The sequence below is a fragment of the Macaca fascicularis genome, chromosome 9 (assembly GCF_037993035.2).
Source record: "Macaca fascicularis isolate 582-1 chromosome 9, T2T-MFA8v1.1".
Classification (NCBI taxonomy): Eukaryota; Metazoa; Chordata; class Mammalia; order Primates; family Cercopithecidae; genus Macaca; species Macaca fascicularis.
The window spans coordinates 99,583,715-99,602,133 of NC_088383.1; the positions used below are offsets into that span (position 1 = coordinate 99,583,715).

General features: G+C 36.6%; 1 protein-coding gene across 4 annotated transcripts in view; it reads right to left on the reverse strand.

The window, feature by feature from the left end:
• Window positions 1–18,419, reverse strand: part of HTR7 (5-hydroxytryptamine receptor 7) — a 114,745-nt gene that overhangs the window by 4,993 nt on the left and 91,333 nt on the right. The window contains exons 2-3 of one of the 4 annotated variants that reach the window (XR_012417289.1): window positions 6,038–6,194; window positions 4,083–4,838 (exon numbers count right to left, since the gene is read on the reverse strand). Coding sequence is in view for 2 of the 4 variants with exons in the window: in XM_065521130.2 (XP_065377202.1) it covers window positions 4,079–4,838 (760 nt within the window). In the remaining 2 variants the exon portion in view is untranslated. Of the gene's footprint in view, window positions 1–4,077; window positions 4,839–6,037; window positions 6,195–18,419 lie in introns of all 4 variants that reach the window. The other 3 variants (XR_012417288.1, XM_005565929.5, XM_065521130.2) reach the window with 3 other exon arrangements.

Genomic DNA, 18,419 nt, shown 5'->3' on the forward strand with positions numbered 1-18,419 from the left:
GATGGGAGGCAAAATTACTCCTGATTAAGAACCATTTGTCAATACTAAAAGTCCAAATTATTGGAGCTGGCATAGAAGATCCTTTACAATTTCATCTCAATCTACTTTTCTGCTTTGATCTCCAACAGTTCCTGCACCCAAATGCTTAGTTTCAGCCAGGTGGTCCTTTGTATAAGCTCCCACATTGGTGCCTTTACAAAAAAAGTCCTCTTCACCTAGAATAACATTTCTGCTCTCCTTTCACTATAAATGCTTTGACCAACTTAATAGACATTCTTGAGTTTATATCCTTCAGGAAGTCTTCTCTGATCAGGGTTAGTATAAGCTCTGGGTTATTTTCCTTTCCTTTGAATCCTATAGCTTTTCCTGTCTCCACATTTCCTTATTACAGAAAGGTTGCATGTGCGTATGTCTTAGCCTAGCCAGGCTGCTATAACAAAATACCATAAACTGGTAGCTTATAAACAACAGAGATTTATTTCTTAGAGTTCAAGAGGCTGAGAAATCCAAGATTAAGCCACCAGCAGATCCCATGTCTGGTGAGGGCTCGCTGTCTGCTTCATAGAAGGTAACTTCTAACTGCGTCCTCACATGGTAGAAGATGTGAACAAGCTCCCTCAGGCCTCTTCTATAAGGGCAATAATCCCATTTATGAGGGCCCTGTCCTCATGACCTAATTACCTCCTAAAGAATCCACATTTTCATACTATTGCATTGGGAATTTGGTTTCAAAATACGAATTTTGCAGGAGACACAAATATTCAGGCCATAGCAACATATGTCTGTTTGTGTAAGGTATATCCAACAAAAATATATGCACAAGGACATGAGAGATATCATCTGTTTTCTGTATTTTCCTCAATGCATGGCAGCCACATTAGAAATTTCCTAAAGCTGATGGATGTTTTTAGGCTAATCATCCTTAATGAAGTGGATATTCTGTAATTATAAATTCAAACTGAGAGAAATGTAAAGAGGATACAGCAGACTATGGCTTGTGGGCCAAATATAACTGGCAGCCTCTTTTTGTAAATAAAGTTTTATTGGTACACAGGCCTATCCGTTTACTTATGTCAGTGACAAATTACTCATCAGTGAGAAGAGTAGTTTCAATAGGGACCATATGGCTAGCAAAGTTTAAAATATTTACCACTTGGCCCTTCACAGTTAAAGTTTGCTGACCTCTGTGTTAAGCTAACAGGAAAACAACACCCAAGCCTCCAGACCAGCTAAAGATACAAAGGCAAATATCTTTAGACTTTACGTTAGCTGATTTATTTTTATAAAAGGCACAGTAGCATAGAAGTTAAAAGCACTTTTGAACACAGATGTCCTGGGCTCAAATCCAGCTCTATCACTCTCTGTATGACTGTGGGGGAAATTATTTTACTTCTCCAAGCCCTTGTTTTGTTATTTTCAGAATGGAAATGAAGAAAACTAACCTATCATAAACTTTTGAGGATTAATTGATCAAATTCACATAAAGTGCTCAGCAAAGTGCCTGAGAGTGAGTCTTGAGCAAACACTATTATTTTAAATTGGAAAACCTTTTAGTGTTACATTTTAAAGATTACCATTTTATGATCTATCTGAATTATCTATGAATTATTAACTAAAATAATCAATAAAATTATTCTCAAGTTCTTTGACCCTATAGGATGCATGCAAATATAGCAGTGTTTCCTAGCTCATGACATTATCTGTTCTTTCCTAGTTTATACACTGGCTGCTTAACTGGATCCCCTGCCCTCCTCACTATTGCCAGAGAGACCTTCCCATGTTACTCCTGAGAACTAGAACCAACACGCTTTCCTTTTCCTGTGCTAAACAATGCTGGAGCTAGGCAAAATAACCTAGCTATTTGTTCTAGGAAGTAGTCACTTTCAGAAGATAAGACTATATGCCAACAAAAATAGCCTACTTATCAAAACTAATAGTTTGCTCATTAGCACTTACTTCACAGCCCTCATCTAGTTGTACTTACCAGTCTAAAGCTATTATGTCATAAACTCTGCCTAATCTTCACCAGTTCCCCACCTTCAAATCACCCAGCCCAAGCCCCAAAACTCTATCAATATCCTTGCCTTATTTCCTTCATCTGAGAAACTACTAAGACTGTCTAGGAGTGGATACCACTCATAGTGCAGTAAGTCTAATAAACTTTACTTACTTAGTGTAACAAGTCATTCTCATTGTCTTCTTAGAGAGCTTACGGCTAGTCTCCAGCTCGAAAATATTCTGAGACTCTTCACTGCCTATATACTGAAGTCACTTGACAAGTATTATTGCATAACATTCCATAGAAGCATCGGAGTGATTCATATCACAGCTACCACTTAGGGACTGTGTGAACATAGGTCAGTTACTTTACGCTCCTGAGCCGTAAGTTGTTCTTCTGAAAAGTGGGGATGCCAGAAGCACCTATTTTGCAGGTAGCATGCTGCATAGCACGTAGCAGGTGTTCAATAATGGTTAGCAGTTATTACTTTTATTTATCATCTATTATGTGTCAAGTACTGTACTAGATTCTGCAGAAAGAAATCTGATTAAGACATAGTTCCTTCTCTGAAGGAATTCAGAATCTGGTGGGAAAATCCTAATGGTAAATTCAATGAACTCTTACAGGCATAGTAAGATCTCTGGGTTTGCTCATAGTACATGTTCTAGAACTTAAAATTACATTATTTTTTAATGCTACTTTTTATATTGTGAACAATCTCATGTGTACAAAAGAGTATATAGAAGTAAACATGAATGCCTGTGAAGCTACACTCAGCTTAAGAATTAGCATAACTGTAGTCTTCCAACTTTCAGTTGTAAGATAAAGGCAGTCCAGTATAAGAAAAATGAGTAGCACTGGGATTCAGATGATGTGGGATCTAGACTTAGTTGTGACACTAGCTAAGTGTGAGACATCTCACTTTTCAACTCCCAGTTAGCTCTTCTGTTGAATGACAGGGGTGGACAAGATGACTGGGAAGGTCCCTCTCTGCTAGAGTGGTCCCTGGTTCTCTAGTCTGCTCCTTCCCGCCAGGCTGTGAAGATGGACACCTCCAACATTAATCTGCTCACTGTCTCAACAGAACCTTCCAATTTTTCATTCCAAGTTTATTTTTCCCCGACTTTCAAATGTGAAGAAATCTCCTCTACCTCACATTTAAAACAGAGTCTTCATCTGACATGTTAACACCTCTAACTAATATACTATCTCTTTCCTTCTTTACAATGTCAATTTTTTAACACGTGGGTCACTTCTGAAATTTCCATTTCTCTATCACCATCAGATCCTTTTTCAGATCCCAAGACCCTATGGTAATTGCTTCCTTGAAAGTCATTAAGACTTCTTAGACCAATTCTTGGTTCTCTCCTGCCAAGATGGCCAGGAACATTTCCTAAACGGTCCTGTGGCTCTTTTCCTTTTCTTTTTTAGAGGCAGGTCTTGCTCTGTCAACCAGGTTGGAGTGCAATGGCATGATCATAGCTCACTGCATAATCCAACCCCTGGGCTCAAGCTATCCTCCTGCCTTGGCCTCCCAAGAGGCTAGGATTACAGAGGCGCTCTACCATGTCTGGTTCTTGAGACCCACACTAATCACTCTTCTTTTTCCTGGGCTGCCTCCTTTCAGCCCAGGTGAGTGTAACTGCATACTAGAGAGATCATTGTGCCTCCTACCTCAAAAGAAGAATTTATCGGTGAAGGTTGAAGTCATCAAAAAAGTTTTACTAGATAGAAGAATAATAACAACTAAAATAATAATGTTACACAAATTCAGATGTAAGGACATAATTTGGATGTCATTTATGGAGAAAGAATGGAAAATATCACCTCTTTGTTGTCAATCACATCAATTGCAATTCTTCAGCAAATTAGTCTCATCTACCAATCCAACTAAGTACCTATTTTTGGCTTTTGGAATTTTACTGGGTGGAAGATTGGAATCTATACTGTTGTCAATTCAAATCTGGTATGTTTAGTAAAAAATAAGCTAGCTACTCGTTCAGGAAACTTTCTGTGATGTGCTTCAAAAAGCTGCATGAAAGGGTTTGGGGGATAAAAGGAAAATTATGATAAATGACCTTACAGCACAAACTCAGCTCTCTCTGGCCTCTCAGCAAGCTTCAGGGCTTCATGCATGCCTGCAGCTGAGAGCTTCCGGTTGATATTCCGGTACTGGCACTGAAGCAGGCTGCGATAGGTGGTCCTCAGGTCCCGGTTGAAGAAGGCATATATAAAAGGGTTAATGAGAGAGTTTGCATAGCCTAGCCACAGAAATGTCCTCTCCACCCACAGTGGGATGCAGCTGCAGGAAGTGCCACAGATGAAGGGTCTGGCTGTCGAGAGGAGGAAAAATGGCAGCCAGCACACGGTAAAGGCCCCGACGATGATCCCCAGGGTGGTGGCTGCTTTCTGTTCCCGCTTAAAGATGGAGATGTTTTTCCTTTCATGCTTGAGGAGTCTCGAAAGGTTTGCACACTCTTCCACCTCCTTCTGGAGCTTCACTATGCCATTCAGGGCGATGACGCTGTCTGGCTCCACTCGAGGGAAGCCAGGGAATTTGTGTTTGGCAGCACTCTTCCTGGCAGCCTTGTAAATCTGGTAGTACATGAAAAGCATGACAGACATGGGGATATAAAATGCCACTGCGGTAGAGTAAATCGTGTAGCCAAAGTCCTGGCTGATCAAGCACACCTTATCGTCATTTACATTCTGAGCCCATCCAAAGAGCGGAGGTAAAGTGATGGAGGCAGAGAGAAGCCAGACGGAGAGAATCATCTTCGCCATGCATTTCCCATTTTGCCTCACAGGGTAGGTGAGGGGCCTTGTGATTCCAAGGTACCTAGTGGAGAGATGGAAAGATAACAGGTGAACACTGTGATCATAACTGGTCAGCTGAGCAAGTCCTGCCAGCCAGGTACCAGCACCAGTCCTCACAACAGCCCTTCTAGGTAGGCATCATTACTCCCATTTTGCAGAAAGGTAAACTAAGCCTCTGAGATGTTACCTATTTTATTCCAGGTCACAAAGAGGCAATGCCAGATTGTAGCCTGAGAGCCCTCTGGCTCTAAAGTCAGTCCATGCTTTTTGCATGCCTTACAGTTTTTCACAATCCATATAGTCAACAAAGTTTAAAGAGCTCCCCCTCCCCATGACCACAGCCACCAAAATCAGCCAGGACAACATATCAACTCTGATGTAGGATGCTGTGACACATTCTCAAAACAACCAAGGTCTACCACACTCTGGTATTATACACCCAGTGATCACCCCAGCTGTCTTAATTTAGGCCAGCTTTTAATTCATTTTAGCTTTCCCTTTGCATTACAGCAAAAGCATTTCTTTAAGATCACACAGATCCGTGAGATAGTCTGGGAATCCTAGAGTGTTGAAATGGTTAGCAGAAAATGATATTATTATTATTATTTACCCACAGAAAAGTCTCACACAACAGCAATGTCAGAGGAACAATCTAAGAAATAAAAACATTCTGCCTTCTCTCTCCAGTTCTTAGGAGAATCACAAAACAAGGGTACAGTTCTGCAAAATATTAGGGAAATCCAGCATTTTCTCTGTGCTTAGTTCTATACAGGGAATAAATATGACTCCAAGTCTGTGATCAAGGATTTGTAATGCAAACAAATCTGTGCACACAGAGAAAACATATACAGAAAAGATATTCTGCCAAATGCTTAATATTTTTCAGCTTTTCAAACCTGTGTTTTCCTCATATTTAATAGCCTTAGATTCTATTTTGGGAAGCTTGGAGCACTTGAGAAGCAAAGACAGAAAAAAAGATGGTCATTTTGTTGTTGTTTTTACTTCCTTTATGTATATAAAAGATATATTATTGAAACATAAAAAGGAAAGATACAGAGAGTCCCTAACTTACCAACAGGTTATTTTCTGAAAGTTGGCCAGTCAGTAGATTAGAACTTAAAAAACAATTTCTGCTAGAAATATCCTTTAATACTTAAATTATCCCACAAAAGTCCAAAATCATACTTTCGCAATGAAAATTAGCATCACTATAACACTTACAAGAAGACAACATCGAAATACAGTAAAAAATGATGAGCCAGATGTTCTTACTCCTCTAGAATTCTTTCCTTCAACAAGTATTAGTGGAGCTCGTTTTACTGGACAGGTACTGTTCCAGGTGTTGGAGATATGGCAGTGGGTAGAAGAGATGAAAATCCTGCGTGCAGGCAAATGGAGAAATCATGTCGGATGAAGGGGAAAATCCAACACCATGGTAATGTTGAAGGGGACTTCTGATCCCTTCCAAGGACTCATGCGTTCACAATGCTGGGTTCTTCATTTGCCAAATTCTGCCTTCCCTTTTCCTTAATAAAGTTGACCTACAATCACTACCCTTAGACTTATCAGCTGTAGTTAGGATTATGATGCTGCTCCCAAACAGAATGAGGGAAGAGAGAGAGGGAGGCTTTCCTTAGAATGCAAGAACAAGAGTTAAGAAAAAGGCAGGCAGTGTGGGGGAAAGTAACTCAGAAGAAGAGAGGGAGGGAAGGAGGAAGGAAGACGGAAAAGGGAGGAGGGAGGGAAAAGGAAAATCTAGTCCTTGTTCTCAACCAGCTCCTGTGAATGTGGCCTTTTGGGCACCTTCCTTATTCCCCCAGCAGCCTTTCCCCAGACCTGCACTTTGATTTCTTGTCACTCTTGGTCTACAGCCCCATTGTAAACTGCCTGCTCTCAAGCCTGAATATGGCATCCAAGACATGAGCCCAGGTCGGTACCTCAGGTTCACCAAGGAGTGAAGTCCAGCAGGTAGAGGTTACTGTACACAATTCCCCAGGGGGCCACCAGATGGCATTGTCAGACCATTTTACACCTACTTACTGGGATTGGGGGTGTGTCGATAGGGTAGATGGTTGATGTAACAGGTGTTATGTTGGAAAAATTAAGACAAAAAAAGAAGTTATATTTTATTTGTGGAGAATTAAAAAAATTAGCAAGCCTGGAATTCACAACCTAGTAAACTCCTATTTTGAGGAAATCCTTTTTCTCTCCCATTTCTTCATACTTTCCTTACTAGAACTATGCCTTCCCACTTAAGTAACAATTCCATCTTTTTCCTGGTTAAGTAAATAATATAGAATTCACAAAGATTAATCCTGAGAGATTAATAAAGTACAAATAACATTTCGGAATATTAATCTCATTTAAATGGTATGTTTATTCATTCTAGTACACTTAGGCTAACACATTATATTTCAATCATGGTGATTAGTCTACATTCAGCCTGCCCTGGATGTACAAATTATATTTCATAAACTCTGTTCTACTTTAGGCACCATTCTCTAATTATTTCAAGACATCCTACAATAAGATAGTTATATTTACTTCTTAGGCCCCTCACTTCCACCTGGTGAGACATTATAAGGCTAAAAGCAACTGAAATATTACTAGAAAAAAAAAATGAGTGCTCACTGAAGTGTCTGGATATAAAATAAATAAACAAAAGTTAATAGTTTATGTTTTAACCATTAACAATCAGAAACTAGTGTGGAGATGATGCAATTAACAACAATTAAAAACATCTAGGAAAAAGCTTTTTTAAAATAATACCTAGGGCCTATATGGAGAAAATACAAAATGCTACTGAGGTACATTTTTAAAAATACTTAAATCCATGGGGGAAAAACTTGTTTTTTCAATAAGAAAATCTAGTATTATAAAAGTACCTATTTCCCCTCAATCTATAAATACTATATAACTCCAAATGAATAAACTGGCATGGCTTTTATTAATGATTTTAAATCTCACCAAGTCAACATGCAAAAATGTACAGATAATCTGAAAAAGAATAATGAAGGGATACTTTTCCTATTAAAAAAAAGCCACAGAAATAAAAGTCCCCCCAAAATTATTCAAAAAGATGTCAATAAAACAGGATAGTTTCAAGTTGATTCAAATATATAAGAGAATTCAATATAAAAGGAGTCACTTTAAATCACTAGTAAAAAATTGGATATTCATAAAGTCTCACAACTGTTCAGCAATTGAGGTAAAAGTATTACTGGCTTCTTACCTTTCTTTTGATTAAATATAAATCCCAGATGGATCAAAGATTATCATGTAAAAAAAAATTAAACCCTAAGACTATGAGAAAATATTGGCAAGTATTTCACAATCCTGAGATGACAAAGGCCATTCTTAACTATAATACAAAAGCTTGAAAGTATAAAATGAAACATCAATAAATGTTTGTAACAAACAAAATAAATGAGTGACATTTATAAGCAACATTTAGTTTAATTCAAAAATCATTCTGTGAAGAGTTAAAAGTCAAATCATAAACTAGAAATCTAAATGGCAATATCACAATATTCACAGATTTCCTACAGGTCAATACAAAACACAACCATCCCATAGTAAGAACTTCATAGTTTGTAAAAGAAAAAGGAAAAAGCCAACCATCCCTCAAAAAATATTGAAGCAACTGATCAAAGAAGAAAAACTAATGGCCAAAGCCGGGTGCCGTGGCTCATGCCTATAATCCCAGCACTTTGGGAGGCCAAGGTGGAAGGATCACTTGAGGCCAGCAGTTTGGGACCAGCCTGAGCAACAGAGCAAGACGCCATCTCTACTTTAAAGACAGAGACAGAGAAACTATGACCAATAAGCGCTTAAAAATATGTAGAACTTCATTAATAATCAAAGAGATGCAAATTTTAAAACGACATATTTTTATCATTTGCCAATATTTAAGAAAGACCAAATCCAATATTAGAAAACTGTGAAAAAGCAATCGTTCTATTAGGTTGCTACTGGAAGTGTCAACTGAAATAATTCTGGTAGACAGTTTGGTAATTAATCAGATATCTAGGATTTTGTCTTAAGAAGATAATTGTACAGATGCAAAATGACTAATGTGCAGAGATGTTGCTAAACACATAATAGAGGAAAAAGGATGCAATCTAAGTATTATCAATAGGAGATTAGATATGGTATACATATATATACTGTATATAATATGTATAATGCAACCATTAAAATGATGATGTATATCTGTATTTACTAACACAGAAACAACAGAAGAGTGCATTAAAAATGCATTGATAATAAAATATCGTATAACATATTTTATTAACCTTTCTACATAAAACTGGGTGTATGCCTGTGTGAGCACGTCTGTGTATGCACAGATGTCTACAAGAAAATTAACTAAAATATCAATAGTAGTTCTACCTGAGATGTAGAAATTTTAATGATTTTAAATTTTCTTTATATTTTTCTATGCTTGATATTTTTGTAGTGAGCATGTAAAAAAACCCCACTACTTTAAGAACAAAATAAAAGATTTAAGAGGATTCTGAGATTCCTAAATTACTAAATGATTCTGGCAATAGAAACAATCTGGTTCATAAAACCTTTAGAAAGCTGATAATTAAATCTTATATTGTTTTATTTGATTAGCTTGTCAAAAGTGCTTTATTATAATACATTCATAAGTTCATACAAAAGAAAAAGAACTCATTGGCATTTAAAATCCCATAATTACTATATAAAGTAATATTGGTATTCAGGGAAGTGTTTCTCTAAATTATACATTCATTCTTCCAAACCTTGTATCGGATAAATCTTACCTTCAAGGGAGAGAAAGAAAAAAAGAAAAAAAAGCTAGACTGATTTTTAATATTCCTTAATTATGCATGTTTAATATTTATCACACTAACATTTTATCCTCACTGTTAATTAGAAAGCAGGATGCTTATAAAGTCTTCAAAATTTTACTGTAAAATGCATACAAATGTTAAAGTACAGTAAATCTCGGAGACAAAAGCACCAAAGTATTATATAATTGAGAAATATATGCAACTCACATTAGGGGTGCCATTGCAGTACAGGTTCAGAGAAAAAGAGGATTAGGGAGCTATAATCTGCATAGAGAGGGATCGGAAGCAAACTAACTCTGCTGCCTGTCTTCTGTTCTAACTGTATAGAAACGGTAAATAACGGTTCTTTAATCAAATGGCTTTTTCTGAGTTTCACTGCTATAGAATAATAATTTAGGGAGTAAAAGAAACTGGGTAGAATTATTCTGAAATATGGTGGTTTTTCAGAATGTTCAGCTTAAAAAGGGTTCACACACTTAGAACACCTCCTCCAGGAGATTCCTCCCTTGCAGTTGGCAAAATCCACTAGAATCTCCAGCTAATGTCAGTGGCTCCTGAAACTGCCAGATTATCAGAATCACTCAGGAGCTTTAGAAACATGCAGATTCCCAAGCCAATATTCTCATTCAAGGATTGTAGACCTAGGACTTTGCGTTTAGGATTGACTGTTCTGGGTCTTTATCCCACACACTGCTGTCAAAGCAGCCTTCTGCCATTCAATTACAAGGACTTTATACTTATCACATGAAGGGCTTTACTTACTATATATTTCATCTGAACAGTTTGCTTCCAGTTCAGTCTAACAAAATCATTATGAATCATGTTTCCATTATCTCAGCTATTAGATTTATTTCCCAGTACTGTGCTAAATGAGATATGTGTGGTCTTTATGTTTTAATCAAGTTGTAGATTTTTCTTAAGCACATAATACTCAACAGGGTTTTTTAAAACCTTTTTGACCATAGTTCACAAAAAGAAATATAACATTTTACCTATATAATAAACTGATATGTGTGTATGTTTATATTTAGGAAATTAAAAGTTTCACACATCTATATTTACCATTATAAACCATTATTTACTCTCTTCTATTCTATTTCAGACTTTTTAAGTGCTGGCCTTAATGCACTAAATTGATTTCATAACCCATTATTGGATCAAGGCCTAAAGTTTGAAAATTACTCACCTTCACCAAACACATGAAAAGGTGTTTAACATCCTGAGTCATGAGAAAAATGCAGATTAGCACAATGAAATGTCACTAACAGCCATCAGAGTAGTTAAAATTAATGATGATGATGATGATGATGATGATGATGATGATGATAAAAGCTATGATGCCAAGTGTTCTGTGAAGATATGAAACAATTGTGATTCTCACACATTACTGGTGGGAGTGTAACCTGAGGCAGTAACTTTGGGAAACTATTTTGTAGTATCTACTAAAGCTAAATAATACACACACTATGATCTAGCAATTCCAAGTATATAATGAATATTAACCAAAATACACATACAAAACTTTATAGCAGCACTGTTGGTAATAGCCCCAAATGAAACTCACCCACTCTACAAAAGTAAAATTAGTGTAACTCTATAATAGTAGGATAAGTACATAAACTGTGGCATATTTATGCAATGGAATTCTATAAAACAATGAGAATGAACCCACTACTGCTTGTCAACATGGATGATTTTCACAAACATAAGGTCGAGCTAAAGAAGCTAAAAAACAAAAGAGAACATACTATTCCAAACCAGGCAAAACTAGCCCCTGGTAACAGAAGCCACAATGGCAGTTACCTGTGGGGAACAGCAGGTCCTAAGCAGTGAGGGTGCAGGAGGAAAGCTTGGAGTTCTGAAAATGTTCTTTCTCTTCCTCTGGGTGTGTTAAGCAGGTATGCTTACCTTGTAGAAAGTGAGTGAGCTATTCAGTTATGACTGGTGCAGTGTTCTGGATGTATGTAAATCAGGGTTTTTTTAAATACTAAAAGTAAATTTTTAACAATACACTGAACTTATCATTTGCCATTAACCTAGATGCTGACCTGTTCTCTAAAACCATCATTACAGTGGGGTTCCAATATACTTTTAAACCATTTCCATCAGTGTTTCTAAGCTGCACTTATAGTTAGGACCAATAAACAACTTAAATTCCTTATTCTGCCCTCAGCATTGAGGGAGGGAAGTAGATAAAAGAGAAGGGGAGAAAAAGCAACAAAATTCAATCAAGTCTGGAAACACAGTAGCAAAGCCTCCTCTTTGAGAAAGCATATTATCATTAAACAAAAAGGAGAGTTTCCCTTAAGAGAGAAAATCAGATTTAATTAAAATAAAACAAATCACTTAATTCTAAAAGTACCTGTAAAAATTCATATATTATATTTGTTAACTGTTGCTACATAACTAATTAGCCCACTTTAGTGGCTTAAAACACCACCAAGGAAAACCCTGTGGCAAAAAAAAGAAAGAAAAAGAAAACTACATAACTATTAAAGGATTTTTAGATAATTATACAAACTCATGAAAATGAATAGTGTGAGAGATTAGTAGTGACCCCTGAATTATACTTGTTAATTACCTCAGTTGTATATGGATGCACAATAAACTAAATTTTCCCAAAGAATTTGGCCTTTTATTCCTCAGAAAAAGGGGGTGGGGGTGGCAGCAAAGAAAGAACCAAAATTTATCAGCAATAATACAAGAAATTAATGGCATAAAACCTTAAAAACTTTGTAAAGGTTAGAGGCAGGAAAAGAAAAGAAAATATTCTGTTTTATGATGCTTCTGTGTGGCTTTCAACCCCATCCCATAGAAGCAGTACTGAGGAAAGGGGGTGAGTAAATCCTTAAAATTCCAAATAATACCTTCATATTGGGGAGAAGCAAATCGAGCGGGTGAGAAGACAACCTAAAGAAAAGTACTGAAAAGCCATGAAGAGCAGAAGCCCCACATACCATTTTAGCAGAGTTAAGGGCGAACAGAACTTGTCATCTTTCAGGACACTGAGCTGAACCAGAGTAGTATGCCAAGTTCCAGAAGACTGGTAAATCCTGAGCTTAGCGGGATATTTTCTGGTCCAGGACATCTAATGAGTATTCCGAGTACAGAGTAGTCCTCCTTAACAAACTTCACTCAGCTGCAGTAGAATCTACTCCCTTCCTTTCCCTGCAACCCTACACTTTCAGGCAATTGAAAAGTAGATACGCTAAATACTAGCCTAAAAAGAGAAAAATACCATATCAAATAAGGCAGAATATCAATGATAATTCAACCACAGTATGTGAGAACAAATATTAGGGTTTAAATAAACAACTCATGTTAAGAATGAGCAAAATGAAAAAAATAAAACAAACTGTTACAGCAACTACACAAACATGCTCCAACAATAAATAACAACAATGAAAGGAAAAAAACAAAGAAAGAGAACATGGCTAAGACTTGAAGAACCAAGTCAAGAGGCAAACACAATTTTCAGAATAGAAGTTGTTTTCCTAAAAGTACTTTTCACTGTAAGAGACCTTAATAAATATATGTAATCACTGAAGTAGAGGCTCAAAGATGTTAAAACAGCAGAATGAGATAAAAAGAGACTGCTAAGTTAAGAAAATAAATTGAGGCCAGAACATTATCAGGGCAGATCTAATGGATGAATAAGCAGGAGCTGAGAATAGAAACAGACACACCTGACCAGGTGCTGTGGGTCACGCCTGTAATCCCAGTACTTTGGGAGGCCAAGGCGGGCAGATCACGAGGTTAGGAGTTCGAGACCATCCTAGCCAATATGGTGAAACTCTGTCTCTACTAAAAATACAAAAATTAGCTGGGCATAGTGGTGCTCGTCTGTAGTCCCAGCTACTTGGGAGGCTGAAGCAGAAGAATTGCTTGAACCCAGGAGGTAGAGGTTACAGTGAGTAGAGATCATGCCACTGCACTCTAGCCTGGGTGACAGAGCGAGGCTCCATCTCAAAAAAAGAAAAGAAAAGAAACAAGACACACCTGAAAAGCAAATCAATGGCATGAAGTAAAAAGGCTTGAGGTAATCATATCAATGCATAAGGAAAAATTTATTCAAGCAATTAGAAGGTGATAGGTAAGGAGAACACACAAAGATAAGACATAATAATAACATCTCCCTGAAGAAAAGAAAGAAACTAAACAAGGAGGGCGGAAATTGTTTAAGTAAATAGAGCTGCAACATGTAAAAAGTACACAGTGATATAATTTAGGACATTTTCCTTGAATCAGTGAAAGAGCTGAATCTTACCAGCAAAAGGACACATAACATAGTTGGGAAAAAGTGATACAGAATTATTATCCATGATACCTATCCTAGTAAAGTTACTGAACTTCAAGACATAGAAAGACCACTGCAGGAATTCGGGAATGAAAAAAAAAAAAAATCAGAAAATACGCAAGGTAGAAAAAAAATCAGGCTGATTCTCAACGGCATAATTCCATGCCAAAATATAATAGAAAATGTCTAAAAATATAGAGTGTATAAAATGTGAAATAGCATTATGTCTGTTATCTAAAATTATAAAGCTAAGAAGTAGACATTCTCAAACATGAGAGAATTTGAAGAGTAAAGTATCCATAAAGCCTATTTTGGAGGAGGAAATAAAATCCATCCAACCAAAAATGAACCAAATGAAGAATTTAAAACCAGGGAAACAATGCCTATTATTGAACTTGTTTAAATGCAACAGTAAGACCCATGGGAATTATATTAGCACAACAGAATGTAAATTTTACAAAGTAAAAATAATATAAGCCACAAGAATCAGGAGCTGGGGGAAGCAACGTAGGATACAGTGTTAGAGCACTAATCAATTCAACTTTCAAAGTAGACATCAACTGATGCTGTCTAAAATTGTAACATTTTAAAATTGTAACATATAGTTTATACAAATCCAACTTCCTAATGGCTTTCACATTTTTCCATAATCTTTACACAGTCTTTCAGGAACAAATAGCTCTTAAAATTAGTGCTGCACAAAGGAAAGGAAATCAGTGTATCAAAGGGACATCTGCATCCCCATGTTTACTGTAGCCCTATTCACAATAGCCAAGGTATTGAATCAACCTAGGTGTCCAACAACAGATTAATGGATATAGAAAGTGTGGTGTATACACACAATGAATACTATTCAGCCATAAAAAGAGGGAAAGCCTGTCGTTCACAGAAACATGAATGAAACTGGAAGACATTAAGTGAAATACGCCAGGTACAGAAAGTTAAACACCGCATGTTCTCACTCTAAAATTAGTTGATATCATAGGAGTAAAAAGTAGGACAGAGGATAACAGAGGCTGGAAAGGGTAGGAGGAAAGAAGGATATACAAAGATTTGTTAAAGGCACAAAATTAAAGCTAGATAAGAGGAACAAGTTCTAGTGTTCTATAGCACTGTAGGATGACTATAGTTAACAATGCATTATATAGTTTCAAATAGCTAGAAGGAGGATATCGAAAATATTCCCAATGCAAAGAAATGATAAGTGTTTGAGATGAGGGATATGTTAATTACCCTGAGCTGATCACTATACATTATATGTATCAAAACATCAATATGGGCTGGATGCATTGGCTCACGCCTGTAATCCCAGCAATTTGGAAGGCCAAGGTAAGTGAATCACCTGAGGTCAGGAGTTTGAGACCAACCTGGCCAACATGGTGAAACCCCATCTGTACTAAAAATACAGAAAATTAGCCAGGCGTGTTGGTGGGCAACTGTAATCCCAGCTACTTGTGAGGCTGAAGAGGGAGAATTGCTTGGATCCAGGAAGTGGAGGTTCCAGTGAGCTGAGATTGTACCATTGAACTCCAGCCCGGGCAACAGAGTGAGACTGTCTCAAAAATAAATAAATAAAATAAACATGTACCCCATAAATATGTACAATTATTATGTGTCCAAAAAATTAAATGAAAAAATAGTAGCTCTGACTGAAAGTTCTTCTGCTTCAGTTTATTTTTCTTCTTTTAAATTTAAGTAAATTTAGTTTTAATATTTTGTTAAAATAACATGCATAGTGTGATATCATTTTTATAATTTTTTTAATCAATCAACTTTCTATCTACCTGTCATTGAGTCAACTAACCAGCTAGCCAGTCATCCTCCTAAGTGGACATAAGTATAAAGAAATATCTAAAATGATACTTACTACGTGTTATTTATTTTATTTTTCTGCATAAGAGTTTAGATGATTTGTTTTCTTTTTCATATTTTTTATAATTGAATTTTCATAATGAGCACATACAGTTTTCAAAAAATTAAAGAATTACTCTAAAATACTGCAAAGCTTTATTTTTTATTTTTGGACTGTTTCTACCTTACCACTTTCTCTTTTTTACTATACATATATTGTGAAATGATTACCACAGTAAAGTTAGTTAACACATCTATTACCTCACATAGTTACCATTGTGTGCGGGGGGACAGGGGCGGGGGACGGTGAGGTTTACTCTCTTAGCAAATTTCAAGTATACAATGCACTACTGTTAACAATAGTCACCATGCTGTACATTAGATTCCCATACCTTATTCATCCTACAACTAAGAGTTTGGACCAACATTTCCCCTTTTTCCACATCCCCATCCCCCTGCCAACAACCATGCTACACTCTGTTTCTAAGTTTTTTAGATTCCACATACAAGTGAGATTATGCAGTATTTATCTTTCTCTGTCTGACTTATTTCACTTAGCATAATGCCCTGAAGGTTCATCTATGTTATTGCAAATGGCAGGACTGCCTTCTTTCGTAGCTGAAAAATATTCTATTGTGTATATATACCACATTTTCTTTATCCACTCATCCCTTAACAGACACTTAGATTGCTGCCATAGCTTGGCTACAGTAAATAGTGGGCAATTAACATGGGAGTGCGGATATCTCTTCAACATACTGGCTTCATTTCCTTTGGATATATACCCAGAAGTAGAAGCACTGGATCATATGGCAGTTAGTTGTATTTTTATTTTTTTAAGGAACCTCCATACTGTTTTCCATAAGAGCTGTACTAACTTACATTCTCACCAACAAGTGCACAAGGGTTCCCTTTTCTCCACATCCTCATGAACACTCAAGATTTCTTGTCTTTTTGATAACAGCTATCCCAACAAGTGTGAGGTGATAGCTCATTATGGTTCTGTTTATGTTTCCCTGATGACAAGCGATGTTGAGCACCTTTTCATGTACCTGTTGTCCATATGTATGTCTTCTTTGGAAAAATGTCTATTCAGGTCCTTTTCCCATTTTTAATGGAATTATTTGGGTTTTTGTTGTTGAGTGATATGGGTTCTTTAAATATATTGAATATTAACCTCTCATAAGATACATGGTTTGTGAATATTTTCTCCCATTCTGTACGTGGCCTTTTCATTTTGTTAACTGTTTCCTTTTATGTGAAGAAGATTTTTATTTTAATGTAGTCCTATTTGTTTATCTTTGCTTTTGTTGGTGTTATGTCCAAAAATATCACTGCCAATACCGATATAAAGGAGTTTTTACCCTGTGTTTTCTTCTTGGAGTTTTATGGTGTCAGATACCACATTTAAATCGTTAAGCAATTTCAAGTTAATTTTTGTTAGTGGTGTAAGATAAGGGTTGGATTTCATTATTTTACATGTGGATATAGTTTTTTCGGCACCATTTATTGAAGAGACTATTCTTTCCCCATTGTGCACGCTTGGCATCCTTGTCCATTATCAGTTGACCGTATATGTGGAGGTTTCCATGGATTCCATGCTGTCAATTCTGTTACATTAATCTATGTGTCTGTTTTTATGCCAGTACCATATTGTTTTCAGTGCCATTTTGTAATATGTTTTAAATGAGGAAATGTGATGCCTCGAGCTTTATTCTTCTTTCTCATGATTGTTTTTTCTGTCTGGGGTCTTTTCTGATTCCATGCGAATTTTAGGATTGTTTTCCGTTTCTGTGAAAAATGCCATTGGAATTTTGATAGTGGTTGCACTGAATTTATAGATTGTGCTGGGTTTTATGGGCATTTTAACAATATGAATTCTTCTACTCCATGAACATGGGGTATCTAGACATTTATTTGTGTCTTCTTCAATTTCCTTCATCAATGTCTTATAGATTTCAGTATATATATCTTTCACCTTCTTGATTAAATTTATTCCTAAGGATTTTATTGGTTTTGATGCTACTATAATTGGAATTGTTTTATTTCTTTTTTTATGAGATGCATAGATAAAACTTAGTCATGTTTACATTTTACTTTGAGTTCCGGGATATGTGTGCAAAACATGCAGGTTTATTACACAGGTATACATGTGCCATGATGGTTTGCTGCACCTATCAATCCATCATCTAGGTTTTAAGGCCCACATGCATTAGGTATTTGTCCTAATGCTCTCCCTCCTCTTGCCCCCTCATCCCCTAACAGGCCCCGGTGTGTGTTGTTCCCCTCCCTGTGTCCATGAGGACATTGTTTAACTCCTACTTATGAGTGAGAACATGCGGTGTTTGGTTTTCTTTCCTGTGTTAGTTTGCTGAGGATGATGGCTTCCAGCTTCATCCATGTCCCTACAAAGGACATGAACTCATCCTTTTTTATGGCTGCATAGTATTCCATGGTGTATATGTACCACATTTTCTTTATCTGGTCTATCATTGACGAGCATTTGGGTTGGTTCCATATCTTTACTAATGTAAAAAGTGTTGCAGTAAACATATGTGTGCATGTGTCTTTATAGTAGGATAATTTATATTCCTTTTGGTATATACCCAGTAATGGGATTGCTGGGTCAAATGGT